Genomic DNA, 20,248 nt, shown 5'->3' on the forward strand with positions numbered 1-20,248 from the left:
GTTACTGTCGTTTGTTCTAGAAACCAAAAATACTCAATGTTTAATATTTCTGCAGTGTGTTTTAGGTGTTTTCTCACAGGACCTGGCGGGTCAAGATGGGCTCATACGGCAAAGGATTAAAGCTGCAGTCGCCAATCGTTGCTTTGGTGTAAAAGGAGCCCAGACCAAGAACCGAGTGCATGTACTGTAATGTTCAGTACATTTCTGATGAAAACCTTGAAATCTTCAAAACACGCCGACACAGAGGATGAGCTCATTTTATTCCCATAAGGCATCTCAACTGTTACGTCGCCTCACAGACAGAAAGATAGAAAAATAGAAGTCACAACGAAGCTTTTCAAAGTGTACATTCTTGAAAGCACTATTGAGTTACAGTTTAATAATGTAGTCATTTCCAGCCTAAAGTGACTGTACAAGACATGTTTTTTTGTTTGTCTGTTTTGTTTTTCAATAATTCAGCCAAACGCTGAACAGTCTCTCCTTGTCAACGGCGGTCGGTTGTCGCCGGTTGCAGAAACTCCGCGTCCAGGAGGGGAAACAGTCGGGAAGCGTCTGGGCAGCAGTTAGACGTGAGCTCCAGCAGATGTTTCAGTGACATCCTCACTCAGGCCACTCAGAGTCAAAAGAGCCCTTTTCTAACAACAACAAAGATTTTTTTTTACTAATTACTACAACTTCTTCTTCTTCTTTTTTATGTCGTTACCAGCATTGTGTTTGCGTCGACATCCTGAGATGAGAGCATGCGACTCTTTCACGTTTACAATACTCACCATGATGCGTGTGGAAACGAACAGAACAAACATTTCACAAGAGAAAGGAATGTCAGAGAGAGAGAGCGAGTCGATATCGCTCAGCAATTTTTAATTTTTTTTTTCTTGATGTGCCAAAGAATCAGGTAAAAACCAGCAGCAGGTGGTTCTTGAACGCAACAGAAAAGAAAAAAAGCTGAGTTGGAAAAGAAAATGCAGCCCTCTCTCGACTGCATCTCTGTGCTTATTTACATCCAAAGAAGAGCAGATGACTGGAATGCAATCTCCATTTTTTTTCAATTAATAATTTTTTTTTTCCACTCCACTTGACTTTCTGACGGCAGCGGTAAATCCCGGACTGCTCGTCGGTCGAGTCGCGTTGCGTGACGGCAGACGTCAGAGGACGTCGCCGCCAGTCACGCCGAGTTCTGATAGGCACAAACACGGAGGAGGGCAGCATTGACCTGGAGGATGAAAACAGTTACTGATGATGATGATGATCTGGGTTTAATCCTGGCTGTTGGGATTATGTTTACCTACATTTCTGGTCATGTGTGATGATTGTTACGCCTCGTTCTCAATGGTCATCACCGGGTTACTGGCACCTGAACACACACACACACACACACATAAACACACGTAAAACACTCCAGTGAGGTAAAACAAGTAGAAAAAGTTGCAGAAGTATTCATCCCCCTTGAACATTTCTGCATTTTTTCACTTAAAAAAAAAAGTTTAAAAATCAGACGAGCAGCTAAGATGTATCATTTTTGTGTTGGATTATAAAAATCACAATTTATTGAAATCTTGAGCTGCAACGTCACAAAATGTGGAAGTGTTAAAGGGGTGCAAAGAATACTTTCGAAAAAATCAGTGCCCGTGGCCTTGCCCTTCTTGTCCTTGTCTCCTGCACCTTCACTCTCTGGCCAGGAGGAGGTGCTGATGAGCAGTCGACTCTGGCTCTCTCGGAGCGGTTTGGACGGGAACTGGCGGCCCTCTGCTGCACTACAAAAAACAAACAGATGCCAACTAATAAAACTGTGTTTATAAGAAAATAGTTCTGTATGCTGGGATGAAACCTAAAGTCAGTTTTATTTCGTTATTTGTCTTTTTTCTCTTGCATTTTAAGTGAAAGAGGATAAAACAGTCACCTCTTGCTGGCTGAGCTGGATCCAGAGGGCGACGACAACTGTTCAGGGTCCAGATTCACCAGGCAGGTCGGGAATGAGCATCCGTCACCTAAACTGTAGAGACAACACAGGAAGGAGAGCTGCTGACACTGTACATAAAAATCAAATGATCTATTTTAACTCTGGTCTTATATTTATTACTTTCTCCCTCCTGGGCCGAACTCTCAAAAGAGCTCATAGGGGCAGCAGCAAGTTTTTAGGGAAGCACCAAAGACTTTGAATTTTTTGTAATGAATGTATGCTTTACATTGTAACTTATATGAAACTCGGCATACCATTATACGATGTTGTTCATGTATACAAACTCTCAGATATTTGAAAGTTCTGAACTTAAATTAGATCTTTATGGGACCAACATGGCGCCATCAGACACGGGACGTTTTAAACCTGCTTATGTGTTGTGGGCCAACCTATTAATGTACTGTAATTTGCATGAGTTAAACGCTTCCCCCCCCCCTTCTTTTCGGATAGGGCACCAAAACAGACTCTAGCCCAGGGACCCTTATCTTTGTGAATCCGGCCCTGTTCACTGCACAAACACACATAGATTGTGTTCTCTTCTCATTGCATATAAAGAAGCAAAGAGAGAAGTAGAAAATAAAAATGTCCAGATTTATATAATGAACAGAAGATAGTAAGAAAACTCTGAAAAAAGTAGGTAGCATTAATGATAAACAAAAGAAGAAACTCCCGTTTCCTGCAGCTTACATGTGCATGAAAGTGACAACAGGGTTCAGTATTTCGTCTGCAGCGTTGTTTTCACTTGCGAGAAGTTCCCCAGCACACTCAAATCATAGATTTTTACAGCCGAAGGGAAATCTAGACCTCCTGTCCGTCAGCAGTGATACAATCAGAGTGTTTCTCGTTCTGTCAGCAGGAATTAGTGAGATTGTGGAGCTGCAGCCTCTGTATTGATTTACAGCGGCGATGCTGCTGATGTGGCCGCAGCGCTCCGCCGGGACCTTCAGTCGGTTGAAGCACTTTGTTAGACAGGAAGTGGCCGGGCTCAGATAGCTCCAGGTTGAACACCGACTCCATTCATGCATGTATAAAATATACATCAGTTAGACTGTGTTCGACTTCCTGAAGGCGGAACTTCAGAACGAGGAGGTGCTTCTTAAAGAGACAGAGACCCAATTTCAAAGTGTTAAAATACAATATCAAATTTTATTTAAGTCATACTTGATATATACCAGTGACGTGCGGTCAGGGGAGGCAAGTGAGGCAGAGCCTCACCTGTCATAATAGAAAAATATGATAAAATAATTTATATTGCTATTTTCACCCTGGGGTTTGTACTATAAAGTATTTATTTTTTATTTACCTTAACCAATTCTGATTATTGTTTTCTTCAAAATCGCTGAATTTTCTTCATTTCCCATTCAAAAGCTTGGAAGAGCAGCAGGTGAGGCAGCAGCAAGCTGAGCCTCACCTGGGATTGATCAACCTCTCGCTAACTGCGCTGGCTGCCATTCTATGGGAGCATGATCCTCCTGTCTGTACATCTCCAATAAAATGGCTAAAAAACATTTATTATATGAACCGATTTTCCATAATTTAGCGTATGTATATAATGTACAGTGTTTTTTTGTCACCAACTGTGTGTGTCACGTGACTCATAAACGGCAGAGAACAGATTCGAGTTGAGGTAGGCAGTTCTCTCGCCTCATGGCAGGGGGCGCTCATGATCCCAGACATTGTGACTCCACAACTGCAGAGTAAGAGACAGTAACAGCGAGCTAGCCGCGGAGCTAGCCATACAGTAAAGTCAAGTGCAGCGATATATTTATAGTTTTCTCCTCTTACCACAGTAGACACTTGATAATCGCAAAATAAACATTAAGCCTAAAACCATACTACTGCAACAGACTGAAAGTTCTGCTCTTTGTGTGGGAAATATTTTAGTGTTTTTTTTTTTGTTTTTTTTTTAGGGGCGTTGTTGTCACTTGCCATGGCAACGAGTCTGTGTGTAGCCTGGCCAATGCAGAGAGCGAGAAAGACGGTTTTGAGTTGCACTTTAACGGTTTTTCCCTTTGCTGTGGAGCCCAGCACGAAATTATTCACATCTACATGTCCAAGTTTGATTGAGTTAACGGAGTTATTCTACGGCGGCAGCGCGGCTATGCATGACATGTTAAAGAATTGTCTATTTGCCCTCCAGCGTTGTCCGCATGCGCGACATTTCCTTATGTAAACAATAAGATGCAGGGGATCTATAATTGTAAATATGATTATCATTAAGTCAGCGCCTCACCAGCTTTGCACCTCACCGCACGTCACTGATATTTAGAGCATTTTTAAAGCAACTGAAGCTACTGTACTTGATTGTGTTGTAAAATGACACCGTGAGCCTCTAAAAAAACATAATAGTGCTATTAATAATAACAGTTGATGTTTCTCGAAGTGTAACAGTGTAAACTGTTTTATTTTTTATGTATGTTATTTGACCGTTGTGCACGGAAATGTTAGTCGTCTTCAAACTATAGTATACATTGGTGTAATTTGTTTTAATTGCATGTATTTGTGTTGTTTACTTTTATTCTTTGTGCCATGTGCGTTTATATTATTATTCTAGTTACTTTCATTTTTCTTTAAAATGATGCGTGGCGCACGTTGGCCCAGGGCACCAAGCAGGTTAGAGTCTGCACTCACACAGACTTAAAGACAAAAACAAACAATTCACTTAGCATTGTGGTTTTGTACTTTGGTTGGAAGCCAGAGTACCCGGGGGGGGGGGGGGGGGGGGGGAAGCATCACAAACACTTTTAAAACCGTTTGGCGTCAACCGGCTGTGACGGGTGATCTCACCTGGAGGAAACGGGAACAGGCCAGTATTTGGCCTCATCCCCAAACACCTGGAGGAAGTTCTTGGTGAAACCGAGGCTGAAGCCGTTCTTGTCCGTGCCGTGACGAAACACGGGAGCACGCACTGCCTCTGAAGCGATACAGACAGAGGAGAAAAGATGAGCGAACGCATCCCGGTGTTCTGACTGTCGGTGCTGCCTCGTCGGGTTTTCCTACCGTAGCACGGATAGACAGACGAGTCTGTCTGTCAGTGCTACGCGTCCAAAACGGCATCGAAACAATTTACATGTGACGAAACCACAAGAATATCACTTCTTTCATCTGAATATCCAACCTTTTAAGAATATTTTAAATACAGAGGTGTTTGTAAGAATAAAACAGTATCAGACAGGGAAACAGGTTTTTATTTTATCTAAATACAGATCACCGCAACTATTATTTTGCGCATTAATCCGTTGTATGATTATCTGATGCAGCGCAGCCACAATGTGTCCATCGAACTGCGCAGGTCACTGTCATTGTACGTTTATTCGGTTGTCAGGTTAAACAGGCATAAATTAATGAAGTTTGACTAACTTAATTCGATTGCACATGATATATTTTAATGTTGGCGCGACTTCCTCTTTCTTTTCAATACGCTGTAGCTCAGAGAATTAATAGACTTTGAAATACTTTTGTTATTTTATAAATCACTCAAATGCTCAGCACTAAAATACATTAAAGATCTGCTGTTGCTGTTTGAACCTTCCAGACCCTTCAGGTCTTCTGGTTCTGGTTCTGGTTCTGGTTCTGGTTCTGGTTCTGGTTCTGCTCTGCGTCCCCAGAACCAGAACCAGACATGGAGAAGCAGCTTTCAGCTTCTATGCACCACAAATCTGGAACAAACTTCAAAACACAGAGATCCTTGAAATCAACCCCTTATTTATTTAGAGCTGGTCTTTGATTAATAACTGAATCACTGATTAATATACTTAACATATATTTTCTGATTATTCTTGATTTTGATGATGGCATTTGACAAATTGCAATGTTTGTTTCTGGTTTCATAACAGGTTTTTGTGTAATATTTTTATCATGGAAAAACACAAATAAATAAATAAATAATAAAATAAAAAAGTGCCCCCCGCCCCAAAACCTGCGGCTCTGGGTGACCGCCCCGGTGTTAGGCTCAGATGGTGACTGTGGCTGGAAACAACACTCACCCAACGTGGATCTGTTCTTGCAGACGAGCCAGCAGTGATAAATGAAGAGGGAAGCCAGGCTGACGGAAAACATGGAGGCCGAGAAGAAGAGGAACAGGATGTGGAACTTCGCCTGGGTGTCCGGGAGGCCCTTCTAGGGAGGAAGACGGAGAACGTTACCATAAACCCGCTGGTTCTGAGGGGCAGAGGACTGGCTGGACCTACGGGAATTACAGATTCAGTGTCCTACAGAGTCCCTGTGGAAGCCCAGCTCCAAAAGGAAAAACTTTAATTAGGAGATATTATCTTTTTAAATATGAGCAACGAAGCCATAATTAAAAGTGCTGTTATTAAAGATTTCATAGTGATTACAAACTGACTGTCATGTTGCTGAGTCAAAGAGTTCCCATTGAGGAGTTTACATACAACCATGCTCCTTCTTCTGTGTAGAAGAATTCAATACAATTACTTCACTGAAACATAAAACAAGAATTGCATAAATAAGTTTGAAACCATAGCGCACTTTCATATTATACATACGGATTCAAATAAATACAAATTTTATACCAATGTCAAGCTAAATATGTGGTGTTTTTTTTTTGTTTTGTTTGGGGTTTGTTGCCCATCAATGAGTTTCTGGTAAAATTCTCACAAGACATTTGAACTCTCCTCTTGGCAGAAATGGTAGAGATGTCCTGTCAATGCTAAATACCTTAGAATTCAAGGTATTTAGCAAATGGCTAATTAGCTTAGCATATCTTGTGTTTAGTGCAGCAGTCCTGTTAGCCGTACGCTGGTTAGCATCCAGCAAAAGCTAAAGTTAGCTTTAAGCCACCGCAGCTTTAGCTTTTGGCTAACGTTGTGACTGAAGATGTTCGGCTCTGTCCTTTATTCTTCAATTTAAGGCAAACTACATCAGCATCACTGACCAGTAAGACCAGTGAGACTTAGAGAAGCAAATAGCATCATGTTAAACTCACGGCATCATTCACTACAAGCTAAATAAGGCTAGCATGCATTTGCTCACCAGCAAGCTACTACTTAGCATGTGCTAATTAGCCATCCGGATGACATTAGTTTTAAATTACTGCCTACTTATGTAAAAAAAAAAAAAAAAAAATCAACATGTAATATGCTAGTCTTCTTCTTACCACTTCCAAGCTCATTGTTAATAATTATGACTGATTACTGTCTTAAAACAGTCATTAATAATATCGTAACAGACTGTGATATCTAAAGCGTATGTTTATGATTAGAGCTCAGCATCTGAGAGCTTTGACAGTGTTTAATAAAAACGATCAGTAATAATTGTGAGATGCAGTCTCATAGTTATGGCATACTTAATAACTAGGTTGTTTTTTCTTTTAATTCCTTTAAATTGCTGTTGAAAATGGGCTTCCATAGAGCTCTTCACACAGTGACAGACAAGTTCGGTTCCCCTGAACAGAATCTCTTTCGCCGTCGAGCAGAACCATGCGCTGTTTCTGACGGGCCGTCCTGCCCTTTACTGTCAGCTGAAACAGGCGCCTCCATCTGTTTTCCAGATGGCGTGGCGCTCCCTTCCAAACTCGGCAGGTATTCGGTGAAAACCCCCCGTCTTCCTCTAGCAGAGAGACGTTCTCAATGTCACCGGCTGCAGCACAGCAACCGAAACGCAGCTCAAACAGGAAGCTTTAAAAAAAAAAGAAAAGAAAAAAAAGCAAGCTAAATATTTCAGGGGGAGCTCAAACTTTTGCGTGCCACTGTTTCTAGTTTCTAATTTAGTGCATCGCTAACCAGCCGCGTGGTTCGTACCAGGTACTCTCTCAGACGGAAATGTGCTCTACCTCCAGCCTTGTTAGAAAGATCAAACGTCACAATATGAAAAAAACAAACAAACAAACAAACAGTACATGCTTGTACGTTTTACAGGATGAATGTGCCGATTTATCTGTACTTACTGTCCAGAACTTGATGAAGTACCGGAGATCTGTGGCGGTAATAAAAAGGCAGTAAAGTAGCGAGTAGGCCAGGAAGAGCATGAAGAACTTGTAGTTGGAGAATCCCACGCAGTTGTTTACCCTGCAGACAGACGATGAAGAAAGGTCGTTAGAGTTAACCCCCCGAACGAGACGCTAAGCAACACATTTGCTATCCTGTTGTCGTTTTAGTTCATCCTGCTGGATTATTTGCTGGTTGGTGAGCAAACAGGGTGTCATCTGAACAATTGTTTTTGGTTAAAACTCAGCAGAGAGCAGATCACGTTCAGGTTGAACGATGACTCAGCTTGGACTTCTTCAGCAGACAGTCGATTCTCTGGCTGCGCTTGAATTATTATAATAATAGCGTGTTTACAAAAGTACCGATACGCCTTTTCCACATGTTGTCACAAGACAAGTCAGGTTCTTGTCACAGATTCTCATTTGAATTCAGGTGTGGACTTTGACTGGGCCATTTTGTGGCTTTATCGCAGGTGTTGTTGTCCTGCTGCTCGCTTGCTTCCAGGGTCGCCCTGCATTTGACTCCATCTTTATTCCTTTCAACTCCGAGGAAACGTCTTACCACAACACGTTTTCAGATTTGGGGATGTCGTATTCAGGTTTTAGCGTTTTTGGCCAAAAAGTTATTTTCTGAACACAGAAAATAACTTCTTCTTCCACATGTTTCCTCCCACTTGTGGCTCGCTGAAAACTGTGATTCTTCTGACTGTCTTCTTGCTAAAAGTGAGATTTTTGGGGTTCTGTTACCTTTTCACAACTTGTGGAGGTTTTTTTTCTCTCTCTAACAAATCTTTAAGAAGAGCTGGATTTACACTGAGGTGAAATTATTAGACTCCATTTTGGTTTAATATTGTTTAATGGTGTCAGAGAGCAGGGTTTTGGATACAAAAGCACCTCACAATTTAGAGTTTTATGAATTTTATTTTTTAAGAAAAGGAATAATGCATCTTTTCCTCACAGATTACAGCTATGTACTATTTTGTGCTTTTCTTTCACATACAAACACCAACAACATATATTGAAGTTTGTAGTTGCCAGTGGCGCCCACAAGTGAGGGGCAAAGGGGGGGCCGTCGCCCCTTCTTGAAAAATGTCAGCCACCCCGCTGGGCACTGCCAAAGGAATCATAGAAAGGCATGCAGAGTTATAATTGAGTAGTTTTTGGAAAATATTAAAAAACACAAAATATGGGGAAAAAATATATGGATTTTGGACTGAAACAAATTTTCCGATAGGGTGAAGACAAGGGGAATGAGGCAGTGGGAAGTAGCAGTGCAAGTAGATCGATATTATGCAGGTGTCTCAATTTAGCCAAAATACGACATGAGCAATTATGCTGTGAGGTAAAAATGAAAACGAAACATAAAACCCGATAAATAAATCCATAAAATAAATAAAAAATATAACTGTATATGTGCACACATATATTTATATATATATTTTGTTTTCTTTTTAGCCTTTCCCTCCCTAAATATTTTTCTGGCTCGGTCTCGTCACCGATATAAAAATTTCCTAGAACTGCCACTGGCAGCTGCAATGTGACAAACTGGAAATGCTCAAGGGGTGCGAACACTTTCACGAGGCTCTGCACACGGCGTTACGGAAAACTCCTGCTAGTCCGAACGCAAACGGAAAGTGACGTACCATAAATAGTGTCAAGAAAATCCGAGCTCATCCCACTTCCCCATGCTGGAGATTTTAGTTTAACAGTAATAATAAATAAAGTTATCTTTAAAATGAATCACTTAAGTGACATCAGGGCCCAACAGTAGACTTAAGTGTCAATAAAGTTGGTTTAACAGTAATAATAAATAAAGTTATCTTTAAAATGAATCACTCAAGTGATATCAAGGCCCAACAGTAGACTTAAGTGTCAATAAAATAAATCTGGTTGTGTGTGTTGTTTTTGTCTCATGCAAACTTTGCTTTAATTCTACTTTTTTCTATCTAATCATAAAAAATCATAGTCAGAGAGAGTCATTAAACAGGAAAAGCAGGTTTCCTGGAAAAAGAGGAAGTATGTTTCCAGCCTGCAGATTTATAAAAATAGCTGAGACTATTTTAAAGCATGAAAGTTTTAAAAAAATTAAATCTAAACATTTTGAGTAATTTGATAAGATTCAAAGTAAAATACTTATATTAATATTGATTTACTTGTAATAATACTTACACTTATATTTGTGAGAACACTTATAAGAAAAACAAGCAAATGTAACTTTGGTATCAAATAATTAGAATAATAGATTATTCTTGGTTTCTTTTCAGAAAACATCTGTAATAACTCACATTAAGATCATAATAAGAGTAACTAATAAGTTATGGTTATAAAATCATAAATGAATGATAGATCAGAGAAGCTGAAGAAAATAAATGTGATATAAGTTATGGTTATAAAATTATAAATGAATGCTAAATCAGAGAAGCTAAAGAAAATAAATGTGATATAAATGTGATTTTGACATTGAACTTGAAATGGTGTAAAAGGTTGTAAAACTGCAATTAAACATCACTGATATGTTGGAGGTAGATGGTAGGTGAAAGGTGACAGGCTAAGGGAAACAGGGGAACTAACAGGAGAGCAGAGATGATCAGCACCTTATTTGGACATAGGAGGTTGAGCAGCCCTGAGACATTGGCACAGACATCATGACATGATGTCTCTTAAGACAGTGACGGATATGAGATCATCTGTCTAAGCAGACAGATGAACCCTATATAAGGTGGGTGCAAAAGAGGAACCGTTCGTTGGATCCTCCGGGCAGCTTCGAGCCAAGAGATGGACAAAGAACTCTGCAGCTGAAGAAGAGCCGGGGCCACGGAGCCGGAGACTGTCCTGCACATGGAGACCAACCCGTCTGGCCCACAATCTGTGGCTTCGAATCGCACTTCTCTCATCGGCTGGGTTCTGACCCCAAAGACAAAGATGAAGACAAAGACAAGGAAGAAGAACTGGTGCCTTTTTTCCTGCCAGCACCAAGTCCTGTGTGACCTCACCATCCATGCGGAGAAGAAGTTCATCGGACCTACAGAGATCCCTGCCTTCGTCGATCAACTTCCTCCTCCTGCTGCCGCACCTTCTTCGTCGTCGTGCCAGGTCTGGGGTTCGAGGCGCCAAACTCCGTCCGTCTCGCTCTAAGGTTCCTTTTTTAGTTCTCAGTGTCAGCAGTAGGGAAAGATAGACTAGATGATTGATTGTACTTATTTGATTATTTCTGCTACTGAATTAAGCTGTACTGACCCTTGCAAAAATGCCTTACTAATAAAATATTTAGCATAAAGAAAATCTAAAAGATGTTGTGGACATTCAGTTAATGAGTCGCCTTAAAGTTCTTTGATGGTTGTAAAATAGCTGTGATGTTTGATTCTGGAGAGGAAAAAGTGGAAAATGTTTTTAGGTTGCTGGTAGCCCATATGTAAAACAACATCCTTGGGACTCGCCCGAGTTACTAAAACCTACTTGGTTCAATAACAAATGCAAGTTGCAAAATAGAGAACGAGCGACCGTTAACAGGTGTGCTCTGTGAAACTAGTTGGCTGTAGGCTGCTCAGTCTGGCTAATTCACAGGGGGAAGAAGGGTGGGACACCTGGATGTAGGCCGTCAGATAACCAGGCGAATCGTTTCTCGAAACCAGCTTAAACAGAGTTTACTTCAGTTCTGGACAGGGTAAATCCCAGCAGATTTAGGAAACTCAACGGACCCGTTAGACGGAGAGCTGGTAGCACATCTCCCCTCTCAGAAGAGGAAGTACGAGAGTGAGAGAGTAGAGACAGAAAGGAGGGGGGGGGGTGTTGCGCAACAACAAGTGGCGCCCGAACAGGGATTTTATTTACATTGCCGTCGGGGCGACGGTGCGGTGCGGTACGTACCAGGGGCAGTGGTGATCCATCTTCAGGATGCATCTGCAACACAGCACGAGTCAACATCACTGTAATTAAATTGGACTCCTCCTGTCAGCATGCTATCGTGCTATATTGTTATATGATCTGTGCTGCGGCGGTGCGGGGGAGGCGTACTTATCGCAGACTGAACAATGGTGGCATCGATCAGGCTTCAGCAGCTGGCAGCGGTCACAGAAACGGATCGCTGAGGAGACACAGTCAGTTCAATCACTCAGTAATCAGCCGCCGCGGCCTCTCTTAGCACTTGACCCAAAGAGGCCGAGCCGGGCCGGACTGAGTACTTTTTGGCAGTTACAGAACCCCGTAAGGCTTGTTCGTGGAGCGTGTCGTTACCTCCGGAGTTGGTGGTCGTGTAGATGGGAAGATCCTTGGCTATTCTCCTCAGGATCTCCTGCTGGGACTCTCCGCAATCTTCGCGCTCCAGTAGCTCCTTGTCAGAGTGGGACAGCTGGAACTACGCGGGGCAGAGGGGAGAGAGAACGCTCAGCCCGCTTGTGCCACAAGCGCAGAGCTGGCTGGACATTGCTGACAACCCCCCCCAAAAACTATGCGATTGAACAGTGGAAGCAAATAACCCAGATGATAATAACAGGCAGCGTGGAGAGAATTTATTAAGTTGGATGAAACCTCCACTGATCAATCCATTACGTCTCATAAGGAGGGATCTCATATGTGAGCCAATGCAGAGGTGAAATGTGTTCATGTGATCACTCTGCGGTCAAAATCACAGCCGTTAAACTGCAGCAGCTTTAGGCGCTTCTACCAGGAAGCATTATTAGTCTAAGCTGTAGCCCGCTTCCTGTAGCGTTTCATCATCCCGACCGGACGCACTCACCTCCTTCAGGGGGTTCATGGGTTTGGTGAAGATGGTCTGCCAGTACGCCCACACGAACATGATGAAGATGGCGTGGTAGGCCAGCAGGTAGACGACTGCAAGCAGACCGACAGGAACAACAGTCTGTGTGTGTGTGGGCGTGCGTGTGTAGGCGTGTGCATGTGTGTGTGTGTGTGTGGGTGTGTGTGTGTGTGTGGCTGTGTTCATAGTGGGAATTTCTACAGTGTTACCACGCCTTCTCCTTCATAGGAGAAACCTCAGTTATTACACTGTTATTAGCATTCAATGCCTGGTATTCATGGTGGCTGTTCACTGAAGAACTCACCGGTAACTCTTATAGATGGCTAATAAATAGTTTATATGTTATCCATGCCTCTATAAACACTTTATAAATCATTAATGACTGTTTATTATGCATTAATTAAGGGTGAGAAGGAGAGTATATGCTAAAGAATTATGTTTACAGGGTAATCCAAAATGTTTAACAACTCTATATAAATTATATTAGTGAACTATATATTGGCTCACAATTACCTTGGCAAGAAATGGGTAGATTTTGTCTCCTTCTCAATTTTCAATTCCAATCACATCTTCAATCAAATCAGGATTATAGTTTGAGCAAAACTAATAAAATTAGCCATAACAAACTAGAGAGATTTTTTTAAAGTTCTTTCAAAGAATTTTTTTTTTTCAGTGCATGATGCTGTTTGTTCTATGAAGTCCTCACAGAAATCGCTGTAACATGACAAAACGAGGAGATGTGAACAGGGTGTGAATACTTTGGGAAAGCTTCATACCTAAAGCTTTGTCGTGGCTAAACAACCGAAAAAAGAAAACAGGTGATCCAACCTAAATATGTTGTGTTAACTGGTCACAAGTGACAAAATTACGTTAATCCAAGTCAATTTATTAAACTGTCATGTTAGATAAATGTAAATAAAGTACGTTTGATCAATTTAATTAGTTGTGACTAACTATCACATTATTTTTGAAGTTGGAGCTCCGTTCTCTTTGTTCGAATGGAAGAATAGATCTCATAGATCTCTTACCCTTTTCTCCTGTGTCCTCGATGGATTCTGGAAAACAAACCATTGAAGAAAGACAGTCAGCGTGAGGAAATATGCTGTGGGTGAGCGCAGCGCAGCTGTAGGAAAAAAGTCAAGCGTTTTGACTTCAGAGCGGTGGAAGTGAATACGCGCTGAGCTGGTGGAGCCTTCGGTTCCTGAGCTCAGTGCGGTCAGACGCAAAATCAATATGCATTCGGTTTGACTCACTGAGTCTGTCGGAAAATGTGCCTCTGATATCATTCCCTGAGAAAACCCGGCGCAGACGCGCGAACGCCTCATTTGGTGGAGAGCTGCAGGAAGGAATAGTGGACGCGGTTAATCGAATACATCGGCGGAACCTCCGCAGCGAACATGTGGAAACGAAAGAAAACGTGTGTGAGGCTGAAGGGGTCAGTATCATCTAAAATCAACTCTTTTCTTAAGCTTTAAATCATGTTCTAATGTTATTCCCTGAAATGTTGCCTTCATTCTTTCCTGCTAGTTTGAGAAAGCCTTTAATCTCCATGGCAACCACTCAGCTGTGCAAAAAACGCCTGGTTGGACCTAGGCCCGCCTTCGAAGACGAAGCTCCTCCTCCTTCAGAGTTTCCCCTTCAACAGAGGAGCCCTCTCACGTGACTCTCCCACTCAGCTCCTTCAGACTAGCCAGCAGAAATTAGCAAACACCTGGTGGAACTGCTGAGCTCATCATAGAAGCTACTTCTCAATGCAACACCAGTAAAAACGTTTCATAAAGGGTTAATAGAGGAGCCATGTTGTGACGACTTCCTGAAGGCGGAGTTTCAGAAAGAGCAGGAGCTTCTTAAAGAAACAGAAGCCCAATTTCAAGGTGCTAAATTACAAAGCCAAATTTCATTTAAGCAATATTTGAGATAGCAGTTTTATAACAAGTGAAGTTAACATACTTGATTGCGCTATAAAGTGGCACCATGTGCCTGGTAAAACATACAATGCCGCTCCTGTAAAGGCAGTTGCAGGGATGTTACATTGACATGTCTGCAGGAGCGATACAAACGCGTTCTGTTTTTGGTCTCCGACAACCAAACTGCCACCTGATCTAGGCGCCCGGTTCAAAGGCTGATGCTGTTTGGTATCGCTATGGCGGAAAATGGGTCGACCGCAGATTTCTGGAGGCGAGTTATGCAAGCCAGACAATGGGATTAAGTGATCGGACGAGCATCAGCTGATGATACTTTCACACAACCGACTCTGTGTGTCCTGTCTGCTGCTGAGTGAGGGGGGGGGGGCGGAGCAGCTGCTTGTTGTTTTCATCTGTGTGACCTGAATGCATCACAATTTCAGTCTTGTGACGAGGCATGCGAAGGAACACGGTTTACAGAAGAAGAAGAAGAAGAAGAAGGGGGAAAAGAAGCCTGCTGATGGAGGGTTTATTTTGGATTTTCCTCCAGCGCTCACTGATCTGTAATAAAGGGTTGATTCTGTGAAGAAGGTTAATATTTCGGGAACAAGCTGTCAGAACATCCTCTCCTCTCTCATTAGACCGTCTCCATTTCATCCCCCCCAGTCCACTTTTTTCCTTTTTTTTTCTCTTTTGACTCTCCTTCCACGCGCTCTGACTTCTTGCTGCCAAATGGAGCGCGAGCGAGACATCCTAGAAAACCATTACTATCCGGGTCAACTCCGTAAACTCAGGAAGCCCGGTCCGAGCGCGTGCAGAAAAGCCATTAGGGGTCCGGCTTTTTGCCAGCAGATAATGCTGATTGTGTCTGTGCTGGTGGATATAAATTTGGACGGCGGGTGCGGGGTGAGCACACGAGCCTTGAAGCTTTCACTGTAAGACTTTAAGCTGGTGATGATGAAGTGGCAGAGGGAGAATCAGATGGTCTAATCTGTTTCTTATATCCTGTCACGCTGCACCGGTCGACAGGACACACTGGTTTATTGTCCTGCGGTTTATGTTTTTGCAACAGCATGTAAAACCGCAGATGCTAGCATATGACCGTCGTCGTGTAATGAAGGCGGTAACTGAATGTTGGGGATTTTTAGCTAACATTAAGCACTACCGATGAACTATTAATCGAAAGTACGCTGTCCAACAACCGTTAAAACCATTAAAAAGTTAAATAAATATCACCCCGCTCATTTTGATCATTGTTGGGGAAAACTAACAAGTCTTTCTGTTCCACATTACTTTTTTTTTCTTTTTGAAAAATCGGGATTTTGTTTTTTTTTTCGCCATTGAAATTCTTGGGTTTCCATAGTCAAGAATGACATCAGCACACCCAGAACCGCCATCTTGTTTTACAGATTCTATTTGTATTTGGACTTGAATATTAGGGTCAGGCTAAGATTTTCTTCTTTTTTTTTTAATTACAAGAAAGAAAGGCGTGACATTACAAGAATACAGTCGTAATATCGCCTGAATAAATTCGCAATTTTATGAGAACTCCAACATGAAAAATAACAAACTATTAAAATGAGGAATTAGGCATTTTGTGAAGTTATACTTTGGTATAAGTATACATATATGTACTTATACTTTGGTTCATATGATCCTTAATAGAACTACCTAACCTTTTAACCCATTAGCATCTAATTATAGCTAATAATTTGGAGTTTCAAACATCTGAGCAAACAATTGAGTCTGTTTTGAGCAAAGAACCACATGGACTGATGTCAGATGTTGACTGATGTATCTAAGCGTTTTTCCCTCAGAACATTCTGATAATTTTGTCGTTTGACTATATTATTGTAATTAATCAACAACAAAAAAAATTGTCCGACCTTAATACACCTTCAAACAACTCTCAGAAGAGATGATTTTTCAAAAAAAGCCACATTTTGAAACTATTCTCTGACATTTTCTTCTTTTAGGAACGAAAGCGAGAAAAGAAACACAGACTAAAATCGGACGCCAGACCTCGCCGAACAGCTTCGCGTTTTGTCACATCACAACTACGTACAAACTCGAGCGGACGGAGCTGGCCTTCATCTGAACCACGAGCCTCGCACAGTGTGAAGCTTGGTGGTGGCAGCGTCATGCTGTGGTGCGGCTTTTCTGCAGACGCGACAACTGATCGTGATGCGCTCTACGAGTGTGAACTTCATGGGATGGTGGAAAGAAAAAGTCCATTGTTGAGAGGAGCTGCATCATGGGGTTAGCCTTAGGGTTAAGGTTACCCTAACCTCTAATTGTACATTAGTATTCAATACAGACTAAACTACATTTTCCTCATTCTTTCTCCTTCCTCTATCAAAATGTCCCATACCCAACCTGAAAGTGAGCATGTGGTTTGAGGGCGGTAACAGGCACAAAGAAACATTGTCATGCGGAATATAAATGCAAAGCTCTGGAAATATATTCCATGAAAGATAGCATCAAGCTAGTTCTTTATGGGTGTGATAATAGAACTATGACATCTGAGATTTGCTATTTTGTCTCAAGCTATGCAGTAAGCAACATGTGGAGGAAGGTGAGAGAGAGAGAGATAGCTTGAAAGTAAGCAAAGCGGTGGCTGTATCATGCTGTGGGGACGTTTCAGGAGCGCTGGTAAGAGCTAAGAGGTAAATGCTGCAAAAGGTGCAGGTCCACCTTAAAGTTCACCGTCCAGTAGAACAACACCAACCATACAGTCGGACACACTACAAAAGGGATCTGTTATGAGAGAAAAAAAAATCCTGGCCACACTTTTCAGATTTTTTTCCTACAAACGTTTTGGATAACATTTAATCCCTTCCCTTACACGCCGCTGTCAGACACTACTTTCTGTCGGTCAATGAAAGTAAAAACCGCAGTAAAGCACATTGAAGGTTGTGGTTGAAATGCGACAAACAGCTCAAAGGGGCTGAAACGTTTTTCCAGGCGCAATTCTTAAGCCTTGAACTTAATATTCATTTCAAATATTCATTTCGAGGCTTAAGAAAAGACTAAAGATGGACCAGAATTGTACTCATTTTAAAATATTGTTTATTTTACTGTTGATCTTAACTTTAACGGTTCATTTTAATGAGGAGTGTAGTGAATTAGCTACGCCTATGTTCACTGTGACATACTTTCATATCTGTCAATATCAAATAAACAACGAAATAATTAAAACACTAAACTCTAATAAAAGGACATTTTAAATGTCAATTGACTGACTTTCATTACAGTATTATTGCTATTAAGACCCATCCCCTGTTGGGCTCCAGGGGACCTAAGCAGCTTTGTTTGCTTATGCCTTGGCCCCAGTTTGCGTCTGCACCATTAAAAGAGGAAAAACAAAACAGTTTTTGTCTCGGACCTAAAACAAAAATGAAACCCGTTTTTTCCTCCTCAATAACAAAAGAGACAAAATACCAGACAGAGGTATTCCTCCTTCTATATCCCCCACAGACACACACACACCCTCATAGTACCCAGACAGCCGGCTCTTACCTATGCAAAGCTGCAAGACATAGGCGTAGTAGGACCACGCCACTATGAGGGCGATGAACAGGACCGGGATCCAGTAGAGGACTCTCTGACAGCCCCGCTTGATGCTCCGTGGACCCGACGGCGCCATGGTCTACGACGAGCCGATCATCGTATCGTGCGCATTCGAGTGCTGCTCCTCTTCTCCCGCGGCGCGTGTCTCCTGCTTCTTCTCGTAGGAGCCGTCACTGCATCGTGTGGCTCCGAGTGCGATCATCAGCCTCACCGGGAGCTCAGTCGCAACATCCCCGCCGGGCTCCTCTGATGCCTCTCTGCCGCACCGCCCCCCCCTTCCTCTCTCTCTCTCTCTCTCTCTCTCCAACTATTAATAAGACGACATCAGACGGCTTGCCGCGCGCATTCTCACACATAAACACGCGCGCACACAGACGCAAGTCTGACTGAGAGCCAGAGCCGCGCGACACGTTGCCATGACGTCCACGGGATGCTGCAAGCCTGGCACATTTTTCTGCGCGCGCAGGAGATGGGTTCAGTGAGTTCAGACTGGATATATACGCACACACACACTCACATGTACTGGACCAGTTCGTCCAGTCGTAGTGAAGGCAGCCGCCTCCCATCATGCCCCGCGTTTTCACCGTTTAATATTTATTAGAAGCAGTCTCCTTCCTACGTTATCAAATGTCTGTTTTAATTACAATGTCCGTGTTTGCTCAATATTATGCGGTCAAGATATTTAGCCGGACTCTGGCCTTTGCTCTTCCGACCCAGAACGTTCGTCTCGCAATCGGCAGGTTACTGGTTCGAGTCCCACTCCGTCCGACGCTGTTGGCGCTCAAACATCCTATAATTCACCAGTATGTAAATAACTACAATTTACCACGTGGAATCAGTTGTCATCCACTAGCTATGCACTGTAAGTTTGTAGTTTGTCTCAACAGAAAGTGCTACGGGACACAGCATTGAGAAATTATTCTAACTAAAAACACTTTAGACATATTGAAACATATTTTGCTCAACCAGTGTTCGTTTCTGTTTTTATCCTTTAAATAAAGAAAATGTTGTTTATTATGTGTAGTTTCGATCAGTGGCAGTGTCTGATATAGTCGGCCTTGGCGACTACCCAGGGCGACATCTCATCAGCGGGCGGCATGAGACCCACTCACATGGCTATACTGAGTAAATGAACAGAAAATCAGATTAAATGTTTTACAATGTCATCAGATAGGCTAAAACTACAAAACTATGCTCTAATTCTTGTGTTTTAAAAACTAAAACAAAAGCATTACTGTGAATAAATAACACATTGACACATTTATGAGAGAAGGAAAACACCCAGGACTCATTTATCTGAAATGAAAATTATTTTATTGTGGCACTGATGGCTCTAATGCATGTTTCTAAAGGAGGAGAAATTTTTTTTTCTAAAATGAATCAATATTTGAGTTTGTTGCCAGTTATGCAGCTGAAATACCTGAAAAAAGACGTCCTATTGGTGTTTTTAAAAAGTTTATGGATTTAATTATTTACAAAGTTACAGATTTTTTTTGTAGCTCAAATTATTTGACATAACCCAACAAAGTGAAAGTCCTACAGCTGCTTCAAAATAAAAATGTCTGTCAGTATGGTGATTTTTGGAAAACAAAGTATTTACTGTGATAATAATAAAAAAAACTTCAGATCCACTGTCACAGAACATTATGTCTGTTGTTATATGACATATTCTACATCCCAATGTCACCAGTCCATCAGAGTGACAAACCAGAATAATGATTACAAGCCCTCCTAGGTTTAATTTAGAGCCGACAATTAATATATAAACCAGCAGTTCCTGGAGAATCCCCAAATACACAAAGAGGAAACACAGAGTACACTCAGAAAAACGTGCATAAAAATCAAATCAGAAACATTTTGGAGGTTTTATCCCCTTCAAGGATATTCATATAGATCCATAGTGATGTTTAAAATGGCTTTCATCGTGGAAAAGTGCTAAAAATATTACTACATGCCAATTCTGACTGCTTGTAAACCCCTGTAAATCATTACACATTTTTTTTCAAATCTCTGCAGTGGATTTTAACTCGGTCAACGGGACTTTATCCTGAAAGCAGCAACCTATTAATTCACGGTTTTTTTATTTTGTTTTTCTTAAGCAAACAAGTCTTTTT

The 20,248-nt window shown here is 41.8% G+C and overlaps 1 protein-coding gene across 2 annotated transcripts; it reads right to left on the bottom strand.

Annotated features, from left to right (window-relative positions):
• Positions 1 to 239: 239 nt before the first annotated feature.
• On the bottom strand, positions 240 to 18,404 carry zdhhc2 (zDHHC palmitoyltransferase 2). Of its 2 annotated transcripts, none has more exons than XM_028008707.1 (13): positions 18,084 to 18,404; positions 13,689 to 13,715; positions 12,640 to 12,734; positions 12,138 to 12,258; positions 11,919 to 11,988; positions 11,772 to 11,804; positions 7,866 to 7,986; positions 5,947 to 6,079; positions 4,748 to 4,874; positions 1,901 to 1,993; positions 1,663 to 1,754; positions 1,290 to 1,354; positions 240 to 1,213 (listed from the first exon to the last, which is right to left on the bottom strand). In XM_028008707.1, the coding sequence occupies exons 1-12, from the start codon at positions 18,208 to 18,210 to the stop codon at positions 1,314 to 1,316; spliced, it is 1,080 nt and encodes a 359-aa protein (XP_027864508.1). In that variant the 5' UTR covers positions 18,211 to 18,404; the 3' UTR covers positions 240 to 1,213; positions 1,290 to 1,313. The 2 variants fall into 2 exon arrangements, with proteins under 2 accessions (XP_027864508.1, XP_027864507.1); XM_028008706.1 differs by having other exon boundaries at positions 1,639 to 1,754; positions 18,084 to 18,402.
• Between the last annotated feature and the right edge of the window lie 1,844 nt (positions 18,405 to 20,248).

Source organism: Xiphophorus couchianus, chromosome 23, assembly GCF_001444195.1.
Source record: "Xiphophorus couchianus chromosome 23, X_couchianus-1.0, whole genome shotgun sequence".
Lineage (NCBI taxonomy): Eukaryota > Metazoa > Chordata > Actinopteri > Cyprinodontiformes > Poeciliidae > Xiphophorus > Xiphophorus couchianus.

Coding starts and splice junctions, on each gene's coding strand:
- zdhhc2 (XM_028008706.1), bottom strand. CDS start 18,210: ATGGCGCCGTCGGGTCCACGGAGCATCAAGCGGGGCTGTCAGAGAGTC. Junction 12,735..13,688: donor CGAGGACACAGGAGAAAAGG/GTAAGAGATCTA, acceptor GTCTGCTTGCAG/TCGTCTACCTGCTGGCCTAC. Junction 11,805..11,918: donor CATTGTTCAGTCTGCGATAA/GTACGCCTCCCC, acceptor GCTGTGTTGCAG/ATGCATCCTGAAGATGGATC.